Here is a 25374-nt window from a genome sequence, read left to right on the forward strand (position 1 = left end):
GTACTTAGTATTTGCCTTTCCCCTATACCTTAGTAAAGTAACAACTAAGAAATTTTTAAAGGCATAAACCCATAAAGACAAATATATTTGAAGAGAAAACAGACAAGAAATGTCAACCAAATTTTGGAAACTGCACAACTGATAATGGACTTTGCGCAACAGAAAAAAATGGAACCTAACTGTGGCAAGGAAAAGCTGCTACAAGTCGATCTGGAATATCGGACCTGGAAAAGGCAATTCACTTGGGAGTATTTCCAAAGGAAGAGTGAACTTTAACCAAAGACCTAGATAAAAGTTTGAAAAGAACAGGTCCCCAAACCCTAATCTCACAAGAAAGGTTTCTCCTTTCTTGCTTAAACAAAAGATTCATAGCTTATAGTGGTTGGTGGGGATGGTAGGGAATGGGGAAGTGGAAAGAGAATAGAAAATGTCTTAGTGAAACCAGGAGGATTAATTCCAAGTGAACATACTGAACCTTGAAACGCCCAGCCTGGTTCTCAGAACACTAGATAAAGAAGATCAGAAGACTCTTTTGTAGAATCTGCTGATATTTAAAGATTGCTCAAATCAAAAAAAAAAAAAAAAAAAAAAAATCAGCTTGCTACCTTAAATCCCTACAAAAAACACCTATCAGTCAACAAACCTTGCCTGCGCACACAGAGCTTCCTGACAGTACTCAACTCAAGTGTAAATGGTCAGCCAAGGATCACCAGACATTTGAAGAAATTCTTGAACATTAAAGCTAGAGACCAAAAAAAGAGAGCGAGAGAGAAAAGAGAGAGAAGAAAAAAGAAACATGGAGGAAATGTTTAAAGATGAAAACTTTAAAAGAAAAAACAAATACTCCTTAAAAAAAAGACCCTCCATCCATGAAACAAGAACAGGATGCTGTAACAAAGAAACATCCAAAGAACAAAAAAAAGTGCTTCCAGAAATGAAACTATGTACAGGAAAATTTTAAAGTCAATACATAATTTAAAAGATTATGTAGAAGAAATCACTTCAAAAATTACAACAAGGACAAACAAATAGGCAACAAGAAAAGGAAATTTTCAAATTAATAATATAAACTTCCCAGGGCTGTAGGACTTAAGCCTCCACTCAAAAAAGGTCCATTAAGCACTAGCAAACAAATTTTAAAGGATCCATAGCACAGCATCAAGGTGTACCACTGTAGTATTCCAGATCATGGAGAATGAAGACCAAAAAGGAATCTCAAAGCTTTAAAAACAAAAAAACAAGTTATATACAAAGAAAAAGAAAGTAGCATCAAGATTTTCAATAGCAACACTTAAAGACAGAAGGTAACAGAATAATGTATCCAAAATTCTGAGGGCAACAATTACTTAAGACCTAGAATTCTAAACAGTCTAGTTAACGATAACAAGCAGTATAAGGAATATAAGCGTTATTCAGATACATAAAAATTCAAAGAAGTACCTCCGAGCAGGTTCCCAAAAGTTGCTGAAAGCAATATTCCAACAAAGTAAATAGAACCTGAAAAAAGGGTGCTTTGGGAAACAGAAAACAGGAAATAAATAAAAGGCAAAAACAGGGTAAGAAGACACCAGGAAGACGGCTCTCCTTTGATCAGGAAAGAAGCCAGTCCAAATTGAAGCAAGACAATGAAAGACTCCAGCAGTAAAATTTCTAACAACAAAAACAGTATGACTGCATTAATGACAGACACACAGAAAACTATGCAACAAAAAAGCAGTTAAATTCAATTAAAAGCCTGTACAAGAACAAAATGGAATTACATAGTATCTAAGCATGAATACTGATTCAACAAAAATTGTGATACAACAATAGCAAAAAGATTAGAGGAGCAGAGACAGGGAGGACATGTAAAAATGCTAAATGGTCCTCTTAAATAATAGGCAGGTAGTTAATAATACATAAAATTTTTTAAAAAAGAAGTAAACAAAAACAGAATATGCCAACCACTGGAAAATATGAAAAGAGCAGAGTAAAAATAGCCAAGAACCGAAAGTAATTACATCTGCGGAATGGGAACTGTGAGCCAAAAGGGATAAGTGAATGCTGCTCTTTTTTTAATAATGTCTTAAGATGGTTTGTGGTAATTTAAAGCTAAATACATCTATCATAAACTAAAATCATAAATTTGTATTTTGAAATGCCTTATTGGAGATACTCAAGAGCATACACATTGCTTGATAAGGTATGAATCCACAAATCCAAGAAGCTCAACGAAATCCAAGTAGGATAAACCCAGACCCACATCGACACACTATAATCAAACTGCTGAACAACAACAAAGAGAGACTCTTGAAAGCATCAAGAGAAAAACAACTCATCACAAACAAGAAATCTTCAATAAGATTATCAGATTCCTCAGCAGAAACCCTGAAACACAGAAGGCTATGGGATGACATATATTTAAAAAGTGCTGAAAGAGAAACAAAATACTTCATCCAAGATTTCTATGTTTAGCAAAACAACAGGCTTAAAAATGAGGGGAAATTTAGGACATTCCCAGATAAACAAGAGCTGAGGGCATTCCTCACCACTACACCTGCAATACAAAAAATGCTAAAGGAAGTTCTTTGAGTAGAAATAAAAAGACAGTAACTCAAAGCTATATGAAAACACAGATCTCTGATAAAGGTAAACACATAGGCAAAAATAAGTATTACTGTCATTTTGGTTTGTAACTCCACTTTTTTCTTTTCTATGTGATAAAGAAAAATGAATACAAATCACTGTACATCTATATTAATGGAGACACAATGTATGAAGATGTAATTTGTGACACAAATAATATAGAGGTGAAGGAGCTGAACAGGAATACAGTCTTTGTATGTGATTGAAGTTAAGTTGGTATAAATTCAAAATACATTTTATAACCTTAGGATGTTCTATGTAATCGCCATGGTAACCACAAAGAAAATACCTATAAAATACTTTAAAAAGAAGTGAAATGGAGATCAAAACCATTCACCATAAAAAAAAAATCAAACACAAAGGAAGGCAGTAATATAGAAATGAGTCAAAAAAGCTATAAAACATGCAGAAAATAACAAAATAGCAAAAGTCAGTCCTTCTCCCATCAGTAATTACTACACGTGTTAACAGATTAAACTTCCCAATCAGAAAGCATAAATTGGCAGAAATCAATTGTTTTAAAAAAAGGATCCAACTATATACTGTCTATAAGAGACTCACTTGTAGATCTAAGGGCACAAATAGGTTGAAAGTGAAGGAACGAAAAAGATATTCCACACAAATAGTAACCAAAAAAGAAATGAAGTAGCTATAGTAGTAACAGACAAAATAGACTATAAGTTAAAAAAAAGTCACAAGAGACAAAGGATATTTCACATTGATAAAAGGTTCAATCTATCAAGAAGATACAACAATTATACATACATACATACCTAACAGAGCTCAAATATATAAAGCAAAAATGTACAGAACAGAAGGGAGAAATTATTTCACCATAATAACTGGAGACATGAATATCCCCTTTTCAATAAAGGATAGAACAGCCAGAAGGAAATAAAGAACACGAACACTACTAAAGACCAATTAGACCTAAGAGACATTCATAGAAACCTCCACCCAACAACAGGAAAAATACACACCTTCTAAGGGAAACATGGAACAGTCACCAGGATAGGTCATATGAGAGGCCACAAAATAAGTCTCAAAAAATTTAACAAGATTGAAATCATATAAAGTATCTTTTCTAATTGGAATGTTCAATAACATTAAAAATCGTTAATAGAAGGAAAATTGGAAAAAGTCATAAATATATGAAAATTTTACAAAACAATCTGTCAATGGGTCAAAGAAGAAATCGTAGGTGTAATTAAAAAATATGGCTGGGCACAGTGGCTTCCAGCACTTTAGGAGGCCGAGGCAGGCAGACTGCTTGAGGCCAGAATTCAAGACTAGCCTGGACAACATGGTGAAACCCCGACTCTACTAAAAATACAAAAATTAGCCAGGCATGGCAGCCCTCACCTGTAGTCCCAACTACTCGGGAAGCTGAGGCAGAAGAATCCCTTGAACCCGGGAGATGGAAGTTACAGTGAGCCGATATTGCACTATTGCACTACTGCACTCCAGCCAGGGCAACAAAGTGAGTGCCTGAGACCAACAAAAATGAAAACTCAACGAAAATTACGCGATGCAGCAAAGCAATGCTAAGAAAGATATTTATAGCTGTAAATACCTACATCAAAAAAAAAAGAAATACTTCAAATCAGTAACTTAACTGTACATGCACACTTTAAGAAATTGGAAAAAAAAGAAAGAGTAAACTGAACCCAAAGCTAACAGAAGAAAGGAATAACAAAGATTAGAGGATGACAAACAAAACAGAATTTTTTAAAAATGGACAAAAAGTAATGCAACCAAAAGTTGGTTTTTTAAAAGATCAACAGAATTGACAAATCTTTATGTAGATTGTCTAAGAAAAAAAGAGAAGATTCAAATCACTAAAATCACAAACAAAAGTGGAACAATAAAAACTAATATTACAGAAATTAATGGGATTATACATAGTACAAACAACTGAACGCCAACAAGTTTGATAATTTAGATAAAACAGACAAATTCCTAGAAAAACACAAACTACCAAAACTGAAATCTGAATAGACTTGTAACAAGTAACATACTGAATCAGTAATCAAAAACCTCCCAACAAAGGACCAAAAAGAGATGCTTTCACAGATGAATTCTACCATTCAAAGAATTAACACCAATCCTCTCAAACTCTTCTAAAACATGAAAAGGGAGAGAATACATTCTGTGAGGCCAGCCAGATAAAAATATGAAAACTACAGGCTAATTTCTCTTATGAATATACATATAAAAATCCTCAACAAAATGCTGGCAAACTAAATACAGTAGCATATTAAAAGAATGATACATCATGACCAAGAATGATCTCTGCCACACCCTGGAATGCAAGGATGGGTTCAACATATAAAAATCAATGTAATATACTACATTAGCAGAACGAAGAGGAAAAAGCATGGTAATCTCGATTGAATCCAAAAAAGCCTTTGAGAAAATCCAACACCCTTTCATGACAAAAACAAAACAAAACAAAACAAAAACTCAATAAACTAGAAACAGAAGGGAACTTCTGTAACATAATAAAGGCCATATATGAAAACCGCACACTGACATCACACTCTATGATGAAAGACTGCGAGTCTCTCCCCTAAGATTGGGAATAAGACAAGGATGCTCACTATCAACATGTCTATTCAACAACATACTAGAAGTTCTAGCTAGAGCAATTAAGCAAGAAAAACAAAAAGCCTCCAAATTGGAAAGAAGTCAAGTTCTCTCTACTACCAACATATGATACAATCTTATATGTAATATGTAGAAAACCCTGAAGAATACACACACACACACACACACACACACACACACACACAAACACCCTGGTAAAGCTAATAAAAAAAATTCAGCAAAGTTGCAGGATGCAAAATCAACACACAAAAATAAATTGCATTTCTATGCACTAACAATGAGCAATCTAAAAAGGAAATTTATAAGCAATCCATTTAAACTAAAACCAAAAGGACTAAACTCTTAATCAAGAAGGTGCAAGACTTGTACACTAAAAACTATAAAGTGTTGCTAAAACAAATAAGACACAAATAAATAGATCCCATCCTATGTTCATAGAGTGAATATATTTAATAATTAGGATGTCAATACTACCCATGGCAACCGACAGACTCAGTGCAACTCCTAGTAAAATCCAGTAATTTTTTTTTGCAAAAACAGAAAAGCCCATTCTAAAATTCGCATGGAGTCTCAAGGGTTCCCCAATAACCAAAACAATATTTAAAAAGAAAAACTAACTTGCAAGTCTCATCTTTCTGTTTTCAAAACTTACTATAAAGCTACCCTAATCAAAATAATGTGGTACCAACATAAATACAGACATATGGACCAAAAAATAGAATACAAAGCTCAGACATAAGACCTCATATATGACCAAATGATTTTTGACAAGAGTGTAAAAATCATTCAAAAAGGTAAGGACACTGTTTTCAACAAATCGTGTTGAGAAAACTGGAACCACATGCAAAAGAATAAAGTTGGACCCTTACCTTACAAGCCTATATAAAAATAACTCAAAATGGATACAGCAATCTAAATGAAAGCTAAATCTAGGAAACTTAAAAAAAAAAAAAAAACACAGGGAAGCTGCTTCATGACATTTGGCAACAATTTCTTGGATATGACATGAAAAGCATAGGCAAAAACAAAAAAAACACTAACTGGACAATGAAAATTAAAAATTTTTGTACATCAAATGACATTATCAAGAAAGTAAAAGGGCACTTTACCTGGCAGCTATTTTTTTTTTTTTTTTTAAGTAAGACAAAAGAAGAAAGTAAAAGGGCAACCAACAGACCAGGAGAAAATATTTGCAAATTACACTTCTGATAAGGGATTAATATTCAGAATATATAAAGAACTACAACTGAACAAGAAAAACAAACAACCCAAATAAAAAATGGGCAAAGGACTTGAATAGACATTTCTCCAAAGATGATATACATTTGGCCAATAAACACATGAAAAGATGCTCAACATAATTAATCACTGAAGAAATACAAATCAAAACCCTGCTGATATATCACTTCAAATCCACTTCAAACTATATTCCTTGATGATATGCCACTTCAAAATATAGTTATTTTATATAAAAAAAAACATAGTAACAAGTGTTGACAAGAATGTGGGAAAACCGGATTCCTTGTATTTTGGTGGTGAGAATATAAAATGGTACAGCTGCTGTGAAAGACAGAATGGAGGTTCCTTAAAAAATACAACATAGGGCCGGGCACAGTGACTTACACCTGTAATCCCAGCACTTTGGGAGACTGAGGCAGATAGATCACCTGAGGTCAGGAGTTCAAGATCAGTCTGGCCAACATGTTGAAACCCTGTCTCTACTAAAAATACAAAAATTAGCCGGGCATGGTGGCGCACACCTGTAGTCCCAGCTACTCGGGAGGCTGAGACAGGAAGGCTCTTGAACCTGGGAGGCGGAGGCTGCAGTGAGCCAAGATTGCACCACTGCACTTCCAGCCTGGGCAACAGAGCGAGACCCTGTCTTTAAAAAAAAAAAAAAAAAAATCCACAGAATTTCCATACGATCCAGCAATTCCACTTTCAGATAAACACCCCAAATAATTTAAAGCAGGGAACTAAATAAATATTTGTATACCTATATTCATAGCAGCACTATTCACAATAGCGAACAGAATCATGCACATTATTCACAAAATAAAGTATTGTTCATTCTTAAAAAAAAGGAAATTCCGACATGTGCTACAACATAGATGAACCTAGAAAACATTATGCTACGTGAAATAATCCAGACAAAAAAGGACAAATGCTGTAGGATTCCACTTACGTAAGGTATCTAGAATAGCCAAAATCATATGGAAAGTAGAATAGTGGTTACCAGGGGATGGGGGGAGGAAGGAAGGAAAAAATGGGGAGTTATCACCTAACTAGTGTAGTTTTAATTTGAGAAGATGAAAAATATCTGGAGATGGATGGTGGTTATAGCTGACCAACCATGTGAATGAGGGGAAGGGAAGGAAGGGGAGGAAAAGGAAGAAAAGACAGTAAGTTAGCTAGTTAGCAGTGCCAGGGGGCCTACAGTAAGGTAACAGTTTCAAAACAAATTTGCAAACACACTGGGTTGGCAAAGGTGTAGTCAGTCTGTTAAGGCCAGCACTGTCAAAGTTAAAAATCTACCTCACTGGCCGGGCGCGGTGGCTCAAGCCTGTAATCCCAGCACTTTGGGAGGCTGAGGCGGGCGGATCACAAGGTCAGGAGATCGAGACCATCCTGGCTAACACGGTGAAACCCCGTCTCTACTAAAAATACAAAAAAAATTATCCGGGCGTGTTGGCGGGCGCCTGTAGTCCCAGCTACTCGGGAGGCTGAGGCAGGAGAATGGCGTGAACCCGGGAGGCGGAGCTTGCAGTGAGCCGAGATCGCGCCACTGCACTCTAGCCTGGGGGACACAGCAAGACTCCGTCTCAAAAAAAAAAAAAAAAAAATCTACCTCACTTCATGCCAGCAAATGAATCTTAGTCATTTACCCTACAGATACACACAAGTACAAATGAAACACACACACACAGGTTATTCACTGCAGCATTGCTTTTAACAGCAAAAAAAAAAAAAAAGGAAGACGATCAAAGGCCTATCAGTAAAGGATTGGCTAAATAAACTATGGTACAATATAATACTATATAGCCATGAAAAGAATAAGACAGCAAGCTGCCAAAACAAAAAAATAAAAGTGTGCCTACAATTTGAGTGGAGGTGTACAGGATAGGGTGGGAATGCACAAGTCTATGGCTGTAAATGCACAGAATATCCCTGGAATAATGAGTAAGATAGTGATGACAGCGATGCCTCCAGGGAGGTAAACTGGATGTTAAAGAACAAGAAAAGGAAGCATAGTTATTTTTTAATAAATATCCTTTAGATTTTGTACCATGTCCATATATAACCTACTAAAAAAATAATTTTTAAAAAAGCCCATCTTGTGAATGACCTGATGCACCTCATATACAATCTTTCTTCTCCTATCACTTAAAAAAAAAAAAGCTGTATTCGGTGCTAACAATGTCTTATCACCCACTTTCTTCTGAAATCTGCCTAAAAATGTATTCCTAAATCAAGATTTTCTTTAGAATGCTCTGTAAGATAATAGACATTACATTTTAAAAGTTTCTCAAAATCAAGTAAGTTTAGGAACCACAATATTAAACAAGACTAAAGGGATATTTTTCATTACAGGGCTTCTAAATAATGTGCCTATGTGCATTTGACTCTCTGGTAGAGAGAAAGCAGTGTGCAGTGATCTACAAACTTACTTATGTTAACAACATTGCCTCTATGTCACCACTCATCTAATGCTTCCCCTCAACCTTCACATTCAATCAGTTGCCAAGTCCTATCAGGCACAGAAATTCTTCCTGCTTCTGATCTCTTCTCTAAGCCTATAGCCATTACCCCTAGTTCATGCTCTTATCCCTTCATGTCCACCCTTCCATTTAATAAAAATAACTATCGTAAAAATGAAGACTAAGTATGCATTTTTAAGACAAAAGTAAAAATAAGATAAAATAAATGTGTCAGATACAACTCTGAACAAAAGACACATGGTAAAATAATTCTCCCCACATTATCTTTGAAAGGAAAATCTATTAAGATCATCCTGTAAGTAAAACTGTTTAACATTAATCACTGGACTAATGACTTTAGAATGTGGCCAAATGCCTGTTGTCAACAGCCAAAAATTCTAAGACATGGTGCCTGGATACTAGGATTTCAAGTCATTCTATATACCTGTGTTCAAAAGTAGATTACAGAGGCACGCAGAAACAAAATTACCAAAAACATGTCTATACTGTAGAAACCTCTGATTAAATCCTGGTCTTAAATCCTGGTCTTTTCACTTAGTCTCACTGAAGATGTACTCCTTTCTAAACAAAAAATTGCCCTCTAACCTAAAAAAGAATTCAGCAAATCCCAAAGCAAGTATTTAGAGTAAAACTTTTAAGTTCATGTGAAATACATTAATCCCTAATTTGTAACATTAAAAATACTTTAAGAAGTTCCTATTTCAGCAACAACAGAGTAATAAGATACTAAAAATATTAAATAATCTAAAAGAGGACAAGGGGAACAAGAGGAACAAAAACAGGGAGAGAATGCCAAACCTGAATCCAAACATATTACATTAAATGTAAATGGTCTAAATACATCAATTAAAAGACTGAAATTATCAGAATCAATTAAAAAGGAAAGATCCATGCTGCTTATAAGAAACTCACTTTAGGCCAGGCACAGTGGCTCACACCTGTAAACCTAGCACTTCAGGAGGCCAAGGTAGGCAGATCACTTGAGGTCAAGGGTTCGAGATCAGCCTAGCCAACATGGTGAAACCCCAACTCTATAAAAAATACAAAGATTAGCTGGGCGTGGTGGCACTCGCCTGTAATCCCAGCTACTTGGGAGGCTGAGGTGGGAGAATCACTTGAACTTGGGAGGTGGAGGTTGCAGTGAGTCAAGATCGTGCCACTGCACTCCAGCCTGGGCAATAGAGCAAGACTCTGTCTCAAAAAAAACAAAAAAAAGAAACCCACTTTAAATATGATATAGTTAGCATAAAAGTAAAAGAAATGGAAAAATATACACCATGCAAATATTAAACAAAGAAAGCTCAATGTATCAAATCCAGTAATACATGAAAGAATATACCATGATCAAATGCGGTTCATCCAGGGAAGAAAAATCAATCAATATAATCCACCACATTAACAGATACAGAAGAAAAACTACAAGATCATATCAATAGATGCAGAAAATACATTTGACAAAATTCAACATATTTTCATTTAAAAAATCTGCAAATTAGAACCAGGTAGAAAGTTCCCTAAACTTATAGAGAGTATTAATTTTTTAAAAAAACGTACAGCTAACACCACACTTAACAGTAAAATACCAAATGTTTTCCCCAGAAGATCAGTTTCAAGACAAAGACACCTACCTACTCTTACCACTCCTATTCAATATTATACTGCAAGTCCTAGCCAAGGAAGTAAGGCAAGAAAAAGAAATGAAGTGTATACACATTGGAAAGGAATAAAAAAATAGGAGCTATTTACAAAAGGCATGATTGTCTACATAGAAAATCCCATGGAATCTACCCCAAAAAAGTTCAGAGAACAAATGTGGTCAGCATGAATGGAGGATACAATGTTAATTCTTTTTTAAAAAGAGTTATTTCTATATACTAGAACACTTGAAAAACAAAATTTTAAAATGCCACCATTTACAACAGCTCCACAAAAGGTGAAACACTTACATATAAACCTAACAAAACGTGTATGACCTGTATGCTCAAAATCTACAAAACTGATGAAAGAAGTCCTAAATACAGAGATACACTGCATTTACAAGCTGGAAGTATTTACACACTGGAAGATTTAATAGTTAAGAGGTCAATTCTCCCCAAATTAATGTGTTGATTTAGTGCAATTCCAATCAAAATACCACTAGGAGTTTTTGTAAACATAAACGAGTGGTTTCTAAAATGTATATGGAAAGGCAAAGGAGGTAAAACAGCCAAAACAATTTGGAAAGAATAAACTTAGAGCACCCGTACTACCAACTTTAAGGAACACTATAATACTACAGTAATCAAAACAGAATGGCATCAGCAAAGAGACAGACACATAGATAAAGAAACAGAATAGATGGTCCAAAAACACAATTACACAAAATGGCTCATTTGTTTTTTAACAATTTAAGTTATAATTCACATACCATACAATTCACCCATTTAAAATGTACAAATCGATGGTTTTTCGTATATTCACAGGGTTGTGCAACCATCACCAAAATCTGTATTTTTATATTTTCATTGCCCCTAAAAATCTCCATACTCTTTAGCAGTCACTCTCCATTCTCTCTCACACCTTCCTGGCCCTAAGCAGCCACTACTCTCCTTTGTTTTATAAATTTGCCTATTCTGAATATTTCATGTAAATGGAATCATACAGTATGTGGTCTTTTGTGACTGGTTTCTTTAATTTATTCTAATGTTTTCAAGGTACACATCTTTTTATTGCCAAACAACATTCCACTGTATGGATGTATGACACTTATTCACCTGTTCATTAGTTGATAGACATTTGGGTTGTTTCCATGTTTCGGCTACTAAAAGCAGTGCTGCTCTTAACATTCATGTACAAGTATTTGTGGACATACGTTTTTATTTCACTTGGGTAGAATACTACCTAGGTGTGGAACTACTAGATCACAGTAAAACACAATGTTTAACTTGCTGAAAAATTCCAAACTGTTCTCCAAAGTGGCTTCCCCAGTTTACAGTCCCATCAGCAATGAATGAGGGTTCCAATTTGTTCACATCTTCACCAACAAATGTTACTGTCTTTTTTATTATAACCATCCTAGTGTGGTACCTAAGATGGTCTTGTTGCCAATTCATTTTGACAAAGGTGCAAAGTCATTTCAATGGAGAAAGAACAGTATTTTCAACATAGTATTGGAGCAACTGGACATCCATATGCAAGAAAAATGAACCGTGACCTAAACTCCACACCTCGAACAAAAATTAACTTAAAATCAATCACAGATCTAATTGTAAAATGTCAAAGTATAAAACTTTTAGAAGAAAACACAGAAGAAAATCTTCAAGAACTAAGGTTAGGTAAAGCATTCTTAGATATGACACCTACATATGATCCATTAAAAAAAGCTAAAAGCTGAACTTTATAATTAAAAACTTGCTCTGGAAAGACACTGTTTAGAGAATGAAAAGACAAGATGCAAAGTGGGAAAAAATATTTGCAAATCACCTATTTAACAAAGAGCTTAAATCCAGAATATATTAAAAAAAAAAAAACCTCTCAAAACAACAGTAAGAAAATATACAACACAGCCAGGTGCGGTGGCTCACACCTGTAATCTCAGTACTTTGGGATGCCAAGGTGGGTGGACCACAAGGCGGGCAGATCATGAGGTCAGGAGTTCAAGACCAGCCTGATCAACATGGTGAAACCCCGTCTCTACTAAAAATACAAAAATTAGCCAGGCGTGGTGGCACGCACCTGTAATCCCAGCTACCCAGGAGGCTGAGCAGGAGAATCACTTGAACCCGGGAGGCAGAGGTTGCAGTGAGCCAACATCGTGCCACTGCACTCCAGCCTGGGTGACAGAGTGAGACTCCATCTCAAAAAAAAAAAAAAGAAAGAAAATATACAACCCAGGCCAGGTGCGATGGCACATGCCTGTAATCCCAGCACTTTGGGAGGCTGAGGCGGGTGGATCACCTGAGGTCAGGAGTTCAAGACCAGCCTCACCAACATGGTGAAACCCCATCTCTACTAAAAATACAAAAAAATTAGCCGGGCATGGTGGCACACGTCTGTAATCCCAGCTACTCAGGAGGCTGAGGCTAGAGAATTGCTTGAACCTAGGAGGCTGAGGTTGCAGTGAGCCAAGTTCGCCCCACTGCACTCCAGCCTGGGCGACAGAGTGAGACTCCATCTCAAAAAATAAGAAAAAAAAAAAGCAGATATAACCCAATATTTAAAAATGGGCAAAAGAGTTCAACAGGTAAAAGAGGACACAAAGATAAAATAAGTGCATGAATCAATGCTCAACATCATTAGGCAATGATGCAAATTAAAACCACTACACACCTATTCAAATGGCTACACTTTTTAAACTGACAATATTGAGGGCTGGTAAAGACGCAAAGATACCACTCTCACACACTGCTGAAAGAGATGTAAATCATACAGTCACTTTGGAAAACAGCTTGGTAGTCTCTTAAAAATTGAACATACACTTATCATATGATCTAACAATCTCACTTGTAGGTATTTACCAACAGCGATAAAAATGTATGTTCGCACAAAAACCTCTACACAAAGGCTTACAGCAGCTCTGTTCCTAACCGCCAAAAAAATGGAAGCACCCAAATGTCCCTCAAAAGGTGAATGGAAAAACTGCTGTACGTGCATTTAATGGATATGCATGTAATAGAACACTCCTCAGCAATAAAAGAAATGAACTTTGAATACACAGAACCACCTGGATGAGGCGTTACAGCAAGTGAAGAAGCAAGTCTCAAAAGACACAGACATGAGGTCGTCAATCCTTAGAGGCAGCGGTAGGGTGTGACCACGAAGGGGCAGTGTGAGGGAGGTTTTGATAGGAGCTGAGTCCTAAGAGCAGTATCTTGTATCCTATTCTGTGTCCTGACTGTGGTGCTGGCTAAACAAATCACGACACGTGTTGTAACTCAGACCTCCCCCAATTACCCCAGTCAACCATGACATAGATGACTATGTGTTTAACTGGTTATATTTCCTCTGCCTTAAGAAAAATAAAGTACCTTTTCTTAATAAATGTTAAGTACAACAATATACCTAAGTATTTTCTTCAATTATAAATTATAAAACCATGTGAATAAAAGAGCTTTACAGAATTTTTTTTTTTTTTGAGACAAAATTTCGCTTTTGTTGCTCAGGCTGGAGTGCAGTGACACAATCTCAGCTCACTGGGTTCAAGTGATTCTCCTGTCTCAGCCTCCCAAGTATCTGGGACTACAGGCACACACCACCACACCCAGCTAATTTTTGTATTTTTAGTAGAGACGAGGTTTTACCACGTTGGTCGGGCTGGTCTCGGACTCCTGACCTCAGGTGATCCACCTGCCTTGTCTTCCCAAAGTGCTGGGATTACAGGAATGAGCCACTGCGCCCGGCCCAGAATTTATTGTAACAGGAAATATGTACTTTGAAAATTATTTTAGATAAATATTGATCCCAAAAGTCATCTATGTTTGGTCACTTTCCAAAACCATATTTAACTACTAGAAAGTGATTTACGAAAACATGTTTCTCTACTCTAGAGCTCTATTCTATTGTAGTAAAAGTATTCCCATTAATATTTTAAGTTATAACTAACTATAAAGATTTTTTTCACTGAAATATGAAAATCAGCGTGAACAAACTTCAGCAGGCTATGGATTCATTTCATAACATCAGAGCTACTTCAGTATATAAAGAGAGGCTTCGTCTTCAGTAAGGTCTTTAAGAAAAAAGTATGCCCATTCTCTTTCACTAATATACATGACAAAAATAATGCAGCAAAGCCAAAAGATTTATCATTGCCAGAAATTACATACAGGCCTAACAATAAGATTCTGATTAGTGTCACAAAAGATCAAAATATATATCAATTATAAACTTATAGGAGTTGATTTGCAATTAGAGTCTCCAAATATAGTTTCCAGAATTTCACTGAGTAAATGAGTTCTCTAGTACTCATTCATGTATAAGTGAAATCAAGTTCAGCTTTAGAAAACTCAGCTGTTTTCTGTTTAGTATGACCTTATTTATACAAAAGGATCTTCCCAACATTTATTTTCAAATACACATTTAACTAAAAGGTTAAAAAGCAGGTAGGGCGGATATTATACTCTCAATCTAAATATGTACTGTAGAAATAACAACAGATTATAAACTGAATCTAATTTTAAAATATAACTAAGCTAGAACCCAAGCTAGCTCATCCAGCTGCAAAATGTGTAGTGTGTGCTGTGTGTGTGTATGTAGGCTTCTATACACCTACAGATAATAGCACGGATAAATAAAACTCAAGAGCTGCCTTAATAAAGGGATGCAGAGAACTCAAACAACTGAAAAATGATAAGGGTGTTGTTTTAGGTAGCACCTTTTCACACCTGGTCTCCTCTATCAAATGAAAATATGTTTTTTTTCCAAACCAAAAAGCATTTTTAAGAATTGTCTACTTATGTAAATAGGTTATTTCTCTTAGTTCACTAAGGAGAAAACACATTATTTCTGTGTACTAAAGTATTAAGTGCAAAAGTAAGTATATAACAGCAACCAAAAAAAAAAAAATTATAAAGTATAAAATGACTCCAATTTTTATGTCTTCCCAACTTCTAACTACAAAATCACATAATGACTTTGAAACTTTGTAACTTCTGAAAACATGCCAATGTAGGTGACATTTCCAAACCAGATGCTCCATTCTCCAGCTCATTCTCAAATGTTAGTTCTGCTCAAACTACCTACAATTCAACAGAATCACAAACAGCCTGGATTCATAAATCATGGAAGGTACTTTTGGTAAGAAACAGCCCTTCAGCTTGGCAATCTGTGAATGGATACATATACAACAAAGAAACATCATTTAAAATGGGTACCTACGTTCTTTCCGGTGCTCAACTAAACCTACAGCCTGCTTTGCTGAGCACTTTGCAAACCAGTTGTCCCCCAGTAAAACAGTGACTTCATTAGTATGGACAAGTTTTCCTGGCATGAAGGCAAAAGGGCCAAATGGTACCTATTGTTTAAAAAAAAAAAAAGGGAAAAAACATAAAACACTGAAAAATACATTTTATAAAACACTTTGCATTAAAAGCCTTATATTACCGAATTTTTTTATTTATACATTGGGAAAAATAAAATGCCAGCTTCACAGAAATTCAACATTACATTAAAATTTTACTAGGAAAATCTAAAGAAAATTGCTTTATGTTCATAAATCAATGTTAAAACAGGAAAATAACTCCACACCATATTTACATATAGCTGCTCTTAAAGAAAGTAGTACTGTCTCGGCATGTTTATACTTTTCATTCACTTGCAAATCTAAATGAAAGCAACTAGTAGTGAAACACTGTCAATGCAAAATACTTTTGATAAAGAAAATTAAAAATTATTTTCAATGAAGTAGCCATTTTTGCAAAGCAGGAATTAGTAAACAAATAACTTTAATGGATCTATCTAGCTATATATACAAAATACTAGGACTAGTATAAAAGAACAAAGTCTTCATAAGAAAGAATATCCATGCAATGAAAGGTTCTAATCCAGGGCTCATGAACAGATCACTATGTCGATGTGAAGATCATTAAAACAAAAATTAGCAGCACGTTTTTATACAAAAATCAATGTCCTAAGGTTTAATTCTGTGAATTACAAAACATTATGGCCTATTCCTGTTCTGGCTAACAAGAAACGACTTAGTGCCATATTTCTGTCATAATTACATTTTTTATATAGTAAGTTTCCATTTGAAATATGTCCAATTTTGTGCTATTTATGTCATTTATGTCACCATATATATTCTGAAAAAAAAAGGTAAATACCAACAATTACTACAATTACTGTATTCTCATAAAGTAAAACAAAACAAATCTTCCTTGCTACGTAGTTACCTCGGACACAGTCCATCAGCCTGGCATTCCGTGAGCCGACACATTGTTAATATGTTTACAAGAAACAACTATTACTTTAAAAGAAACACACCAAACATACCATTATATTATAAGACAATTTATCAGGCAAGGTGCTGAGTCTTTCTCGAAGGGCATTATAGTCATCATCTACCTTCTTCCTGTTGACAGAAAACACCAAATACACAAATTACTAACGAATTTTCTTTTTCTTTTTTTTTTTTTTTTTTTTTGAGACAGAGTGTCGCTCCATCGCCCAAGCTAAAGTGCAGTGGCGTGATCTTGGCTCACTGCACCCTCCACCTCCCAGGTTCAAGCAATTTCTCCTGCCTCAGCCTCCTGAGTAGCCGGGATTACAGGTGTGTGCCACCATGCAAGGCTAGTTTTTGTATTTTCAGTAGAGAGGAGGTTTCAACACGTTGGTCAGGCTGGTCTTGAACTCCTGACCTCACGATCCGCCCACTTCAGCCTCCTGAAGTGCTGGGGTTACAGGCATGAGCCACCGCACCTGGCCTCACTCAAAAGCTTTATTAAATCTCTTCTTTTGGTGGGGTGTGGTGGCTCACGCCTGTAATCCCAGCACTTTGGGAGGCCCAGTAGGCCAGGTATCATAAAACAAGCTAATCAAAAACCTAATTTTAGCAAATTAAAGATTAATGTGGTTTTATTTTTAGTTTTAAAATCCTGTTTTTATACAGTTTAGCAATGGCATTATTCTACCATACATTTATTGAAGAATTAAGACTCTTCAGGGACTTTGGCATTTAGAAGCAGAATACTCAAATTTTGAGAATTACTGTTTTTTAAGATACAAGACTGTCTGGACCAAATAAAATGTGAAAATTAAGGGAGACAGTAAAAGAGGGCCTGATGTTTGGAGAGAAGAAGGGACTCAAGATGAAAAAAGAAGGGATTTATTTATTTTAAGACAGAGTCTCTGTTGCCCAGGCTGGAGTGCAATGGCACAATCTCAGCTCACTGCAACCTCCACCTCCTGGGTTCAAGTGATTCCCCTGCCTTAGCCTCCTGAGTAGCTGAGACTACAGACACATGCCACCACGCCCAGTTTTGTATCTTCCATAGAGATTAGGTTTCTTCGCCAAGTTGGCCAGGCTGGTGTTGAACTCCTGGCTTCAAGCGATCCCCCCGCCGCAGTCTCCCAAAGTGCTGGGATTACAGGCATGAGCCACCACATCCGGCCGAAAGAAGAGATTTAATAAAGCTTTTGAGTGAATAGATACTGGCTGTGAAGTTGAAATCATGAACATGAAATTTGATCAGATGCTTTAGTCCTCATCAGAAAACCTTAGGCTGAAAAATGTGTCATCAGCTCTTCAATTATTCATAATAATGTGATTAAGGTAAGAGAGAATCAACTGGGGGTAGAAGACATTAAGTAGAGATAATACAAAAGGCATTTCAACTTGGCTTAGGAGTCTGTTTCTTGTTACATCAAACAGAGCTACCAAATAAGTAATTTCAAACAACCAAAAGGTGTATGTAACTCTGTAGGGGCAGAGATGATCGTATTTCCATGCTATGGGCCTTACTCAGCTCTTAACACCTGCTGGAAATGAAAAGCCCTTCTTTTTGAGTAATACCAGGCAGCAGCCTATGCCAAGATGCCCGTTTTCAAACTTCTCTGGAGACTGGGTTTCCTAAGGGTTACCTGCTAAGATACAGGCTGCAAGCAAAACTACAGCACTGAATTTTTTTTAAGCAGAAGGATGTTGTCAGTTTTTAAAAATAACAGAAACAAAAATTCACCAACTCAGCAAGTAATTTAAAAGAACATGTAGACATTGTCAAATTGAAATCAGGATAAACTGCAATGTAGGTAACAACTCTCCAGATAATATAAATGACTGCACTATAAACATCACAGAATTGGTTTCAGCTTACTGCTTAGTTCCCTGAAGCAACAGTAGCATAATTAATAAAAAAAAAAATTATCTCAGCCTTAAGATCTTAAGGAATTTCACATATGTATTATTTTACATAACCTATAATAAATGTCACTTATCAGTATTTTTCTCTTACAGAAGACAAAGTAGAAGGAAGACAGAAATACCACATAGCAAGAAGCCAGATCTCCTCTATCAAGATGAGGTAAGCAACGAGTTTAACCTAGCTAGGTTTTCTGACCTGCATTCCTTCACGAAAGCTTTCTCATTTTCTAGTGTGCAACTGCTTTTTATAAACTTTCCCCAAAAAAATCCTTTTCTATAAATAAATACAAAACGTGTTTTATTCTTTTGTTTAAGGCAAAAATCATCCTCCTAGAAAATTTTTATATGGATAAAATGGCAAAAAACTTCATGCACAAGGCTATGTACCAGAAAGAACATGGCTTTGAAGTCAGACCAGAGAGTGAATCCCAAGCTCTACCTGCAATTTACACAAATTCACCTTAGTCTTAGTACCTTCAATGGCAAAATTGGACTAATACTTATCTCACAGTTTCAACAGAATTAAATATAAAAGGTCTAACACACTGCCCAGCATACAGCAACTACTATTTTGGTTCCAAAACTCAAAACTCATTTTTTCCATGAAGCATCAAAAAACATCAATTCCAAAACTTTCAAGAAAGACTATACCCACAAGATTTCACCAACCAATTTGATACAAATAGTATAACTTGCTGAAAGACAGTACAGCTGAATGTAACCATTCAGGGGCTTTGGAAACAGGACTGGTGTGAGCAATCAATGGGAGAATGTCTCCATAGGATTGTCTGGTACAGTGCCTACACAGTCAACACTCACTATTAATAACACAACACTAACAGCTTATTTATGTTTCAGATAAGTAATTCTGCAAATGCTCAAGGACTAAATACACCAGCCTAGATATAGATGTTTCTATGAATATTAAGAAGCTAGTATTAAAGTTACCATTCAATAAGTCTTATTTTGGTAACAATGCTTAGGAGAAAAAAAAACTTCCTCACAAAACATCTATTTTGTACATTAAAAGAACAGTAGGTTCAACAACAGGTAATAGCAGGGATCAATGTCAATATTTCGAGTCAAATATAATCAGTTTTCAACTTATTAATAATTCGCTCTAGAACAAAAATGCGGACACACTGGAGAGCAGTTCAAGATTAGAGTTGCTATTTATAAATTTTGAATTATTTTCTAAAAATACAAAAGTAGAAGATCACTTAAAATGCAGCCCATGCAGAAATCCTTTATGAAGGGAGGCCACGAGGAGCCAAGTAGTGTCTCTGGAAGAAACTACAGCTTGAGGAACCCTCTCTCTCTAAAGGCTACATTTGTGGAAATGTTCAGGGCTTAGTCAAACAGTGATCTCCAAATAGTCTCTCTATTATTTCAGGCTTAAATAATCCTGTTAAAGATCACAAAGCCTATGCAACAGAAAATACAAAAGTTATGCTAAGAACTAATGCATTACTGAGGTAAGTCTGGGGTCTTTATTTATAACAAAATTTGAACAGATTTTTTTTCTATTTTAATTATTAGAAACGTAATTAATTTTTGGACACAGGAGTCATTATAGTAATCAAAAATGGTAATTGCTTAAAATAATTTTTCTTCAAATGGAAAACAAAACCCAGATAGAGTTAAGAAACACCTCTCCAGCCTACTTACTTACAATAGCTAGACTTGCTTCTCTGGCTTCAACATAATGGATCCTTATAGATCAGGTTCCACCTGAAACTCTTAATTTTAAATTTTTTTCCAATATCCTCACGCAACATTCCTTATAGAAAACAAGAACTAAAGCATAGGTATAAGGCATGTAAGAAACTTTAACCACTTTCTTCTGAATCTTGCTAATCATGTGCAATATGCCTTTTGAGAGTACCTTTCGTTTTAAGGAAATAAAAAAAAAAATAGGTAGCAGCGACGACCATTAACACAACCACAGGTTAGCCTTACCCTTAAAGGATTAAGCTCAAGACAGATCCCATGGGAAACAGCTCATTTGCATAAAATTGTAGAAAGTAAGAGAGAAATCAAGTTAAATGAGGGATATGCTCAAGTATTTAGGGGTGAAATACACAGATGTCCACAACTTACTTTGAAATTCATCAGAAAAAAATGGATTAGCGGATTAGGGTACAAACAGATAGGTGATCAAGATTCACTCTTCCGTATGTTTGAAATCTGTCATAACAGAATATTTTTAAAGGGACGAGGAAATATGAAAGGGATCAACATTTTTAATCCTCTTAAAAGTGACTGACAAAAATAAAAATCTCTATTTAAAAAAAAAAAAGTCTGCATCCTTTGAGGCCAGTGATAAAGACTCCAACCTTTAAATAATAAAAAACGGAGATAAATCAGGTTGAAACAATAAGACTTTGCTAATTTTACTTTAAAGTAGGAAGTTAAAATAGACAGCAAATACTAACATTGAACCAGTTTTTTTTTTGTTTGTTTGTTTTTTTGAGACAGAGTCTCACTCTTTCACCCAGGCTGGAGTGCCGTGGCATGATCTCGGCTCACTGCAACCTCCATCTCCCAGGTTCAAGCGATTCTCCTACCTCAAGCCTCCTGAGTAGCTGAGATTATAGGCATGCGCCACCACACCCGGCTAATTTTTGTATTTTTAGTACAGACGGGGTTTCACCATGTTGGTCAGGCTTGTCTCGAACTCCTGACCTTGTGATCCGCCCACTTCGGCCTCCCAAAGTGCTGGGATTACAGGCGTGAGCCACCATGCCCAGCCCAGTTTTTTGTTTTTTTTTTTAAAGAAAAAATCTTCTATCATTCTCTTTTCCTCTACCTAACATCCTAAACAGACAAGCAGAAAATACCGTGAGATGCCTAACTGGGGGAAAAAGGAAAAAAATTCTATATGTGTTAACATCTGAGTTAACCTGGGACAGAGTTAAATTTTTATTTTTTAATTTAAGAAACGATAAAAACCAAAGATTCTGGTGTACAAGTAAATATATAACCTTCTTTAGAAATCATTTTTAGTCCAGCATACCCACCCTACAACTTCCCATTAAGCATCCAAAAAAGCCTTGTTTCAACTGAATCCACCATTTACTGAGCAGCTCCTCTACAACAAGCCTATGGCATATGCTGCAGGGATCATCACTCACACATAGCATGCCTTTCTGATTGTTTGTTGATTGTTTTGCAATGCATCTTTGTCAAAGATCCACTAGCTTGAAGGATGCCTGGCTTTTCACCTCTAAAATCAAGAAAATAGAGGAATATTAAGTTTGGGCATGGATTCTATATAGATAAAGAGATGTCCTCCAGTTACTAAAGCAAGAAATAATGATATTTTTTTCAAAGTATCCTTTTAAACAATCTAAACAAATTGATAAAGTTACATTTTATTTAAAAATTCTTGAAAAAGGGATCTATATTGTTATGCTTTATGCAATTTGGTGGGAAAAGGACCACTCCTCACGGAAAATTTAAAGGTACTTGAATTAAATCAACAGCATTAGACTTTTTTTCTAAATAGTCATGGCAAAATATTTAGTAATTTCAATTGATATAAGTAACTGAAATGTACCACAAAATTCAGGCAGAATGGTGGTATATTCCTTTTTTATAACTCTATTATACCAAGGAATTTATGTCATCAGAAGATGCTGATGAAATAATCTATGTTCTTTATATTTTATGAGTCCATCAGAAAACGTTACTATTAGACATAGATACCAAGATTAACCCATATATAAAAACGTAATTTTTCAAGTCAATGAAACAAAATTATCTAAAGAGAGATGCAGCTAACATTCTACCAGATTTCTTCAATTTAACTTTTCAACAATGAGAAAACAGAGTGCAATGGATATACATAGTAAGCCTGGACAGAAAAATTTGTTCTACTGTTCTCTCTACAATAACCATACACATGTGTTTGAAGACTTGTCAGTTATCACAAGTGCCTGTTTCTTCATTCATTACTAATCTTTTACTCTAAGAAAATGAGATGTGAATTCAAAGTAAAAAATCTTAAAAATTATGTAAAAACACATTCATCTAAGTTTGAAAGAAATATCCTAAAGTGCCTAGTTAATTTTTACTGATGAATTTATACGTAATTTTTGTTCCTTTTATTTTCCATTTTCTATAACTAATATAAATTCCTATTACAAATCAAAGGAAAGGACCTTTTAGAAAAGGTGTGATGAGTTTATAGCTGACTTAAGCTTTGAAAGTTTGTGCAAATTTCTACTTAAATATTACCATAATTCATAGGTTTTGCTACTTTACACTTTCTATATTTTCTTTCTAAAGCATATTTTAGAAAAAAGTAATTTTGTGGGTTTTCTTAACTACAGTAGCAATTTAAAAACCCTTTTAGGTCACTGATCCCTATGAGAAACTAGAAAAACTCTAGACTCTTCCTGAGAGAAAGGACTCATATTTTACATATAGTTTCAGCAGAGGCCCAATCATAGATCCCTCCGGGTTAAAGTTTCTCAAGATGTTTTACAACAGTGAAAAATAGCAATCCTGGTTTTGAACCTACCAAATATTTAAAATCCTCAAAATTATCAATTGACTTAACAACAAAAGAAAAATGTGAAAACCCACACCAATTTGGTCATGAGTTCAATATGAATTAGTAAAAAGTAAATTATAGGCATGCCTCCATTTTTCACAGCCTACATTTCTCTCAAGTCTTACACTGATACCCACCCCAATCTGTCTTTGGTATAGTGGAATCTGGACTTATATTTCTCAAAATAAGAACAAGCACTCAGGATTATCACCAAGTGATGCGCTTCTCAGACAAGCACTGTGGTCGTTGCAATATTTACATCTTCATCCTCAAACAGGAGTCTGTGCTTAAGAGTTTTATTGGATGTTACTCTTCATAAAAAAATGGAAAATGAAAAAACTTAAAAATACAAAGAAGTACAGTTTTCAAACCTAATACAGTTGAGACAAAGATAAAAAATCATGAGGTGTGCCCAAAGCAGTAAGCCCTGAGCCCTTTGCCTCAGTCAGATACTGGACTTGAGCTGGTCATGGGAAACTGAACCGAACCGTATTGACACTGGAAACACACTGTCATCAAAGACTCTTCTAGGTGATGAAATGTGATTAGGGATTTTTTTAAATAATAGTTTAAAACTCTTCAGGGGGAAAAAACTCTCCTATAACATGTAAGTTTTCCTTTCATTTTCAGAAGTGCATTAAATATTAAACTAGTTGGTTGCTTCCAAAAACATGATATAAAAGCTTGAGGACTCCTACAAGTAATAAATTCTAATTACAAGTTAAAAATCATTTAACTCTTTAAAAAGAGAAGGAAAAGAAAAAAGCATTTACAGTTTGACCTTAGTCACATAAATACACATACAGAATTAAGAAGCTAGAGGGAATAAAAGGAAACGTTTTAAAAACAGGGAGAGAATTAGCTTCTCTTTACAATTATGAGTAAATTTATCTTTATTCCTTTCTTATTTCAACTTTTACATAATTAAGCATGCATTCATTTTATATTCAGAATAAACATTTAAAAACCTAACTCAGATTTTAAAAAAAATTCTTTAAACATTCAACTTGAATCTCTTTTTTTTGCCTCTTAATTTGCTTTGAAACATTACACACACGAGTTCCAAACTTACTTAATCACTAGCGCATGTACTAATTCACACCATTTTTTAAAACTGTTCAGAAACCTAAAGAATGACAAGATTTGACATATATGATTCTTCCCCCTTATACCTAAGACTTTCATAAACAACTACAGAAACTCCAACAACAAAAACATGTAAAATCTCCAGAAAGTTTGGAAGTTGCTCTCTGCTCCACTCAAGAGGAAAAAAAAGAAAAAATAACATAAAGAAAAAGCCCAAACAGAAGGCCCTCTACAAAACAGTGACTGAAAACTTTGTAGTCAGTAAAATACAGACTCTGAAAAACACAGTTTACAAATCTACCTAACGCTGTAGAACAAAGTCATTGACTTTTACAAGTTTTAAAGGTATGCAGATCAATATTTCACATATTATACATAATAAAATAAATTTTATATAGCATGTGAAAGCAACTCAAGAAAACAGTTTCAGGTATTCATACGAAATATACTGTAAACCATGGCATTGTTACAATGAAACAGTTCCCAGTGCTTCTGTACACAAGGAATGCCTCAAAAACATGAGACACATAGACAGATATACAATGTGTGCATAAAACAGGTATCTCCATCCCGACTGATAGGAAAGAGTAGCTCCAACAGAAAAAAAAAAAAAAAAGAGAGAGAGAGAGAGAGAGAATCAAATCTTCACCTGAGATTTTTACCTATACAGGTATGCTTTCTTGGTTATTTCCTACTATATACTTTAACTATAAATTCTAACAGAAACTAGTTACTCTTTTCCTCTGAACAATTATTTTTGTCCAGTTTCCTTTGAAAAATAAATAAATGTCGAGTATTTGCTTTAGACTCTCTCAAAACTCACATGCCAAAGTGTTTTGGAACTTTTATGTCTAAATTTAAAGTATTCTTTCCAAAATTAAACACCTGAACAAAGTATCTTCTTCTATATTTAAGACTGCTTCACGTAATTTCAAAGATACCTTTAC

General features: G+C 35.1%; 1 protein-coding gene across 1 annotated transcript in view; it reads right to left on the reverse strand.

The window, feature by feature from the left end:
• URI1 (URI1 prefoldin like chaperone) overlaps window positions 1–25374 on the reverse strand; it is a 72730-nt gene that overhangs the window by 13836 nt on the left and 33520 nt on the right. The window contains exons 3-4 of the mRNA XM_030820280.1: window positions 16917–16995; window positions 15804–15939 (exon numbers count right to left, since the gene is read on the reverse strand). Of these exons, the coding sequence (XP_030676140.1) occupies window positions 15804–15939; window positions 16917–16995 (215 nt within the window). The remainder of the gene's footprint in view (window positions 1–15803; window positions 15940–16916; window positions 16996–25374) is intronic.

This window comes from Nomascus leucogenys, chromosome 10, assembly GCF_006542625.1.
Source record: "Nomascus leucogenys isolate Asia chromosome 10, Asia_NLE_v1, whole genome shotgun sequence".
Lineage (NCBI taxonomy): Eukaryota > Metazoa > Chordata > Mammalia > Primates > Hylobatidae > Nomascus > Nomascus leucogenys.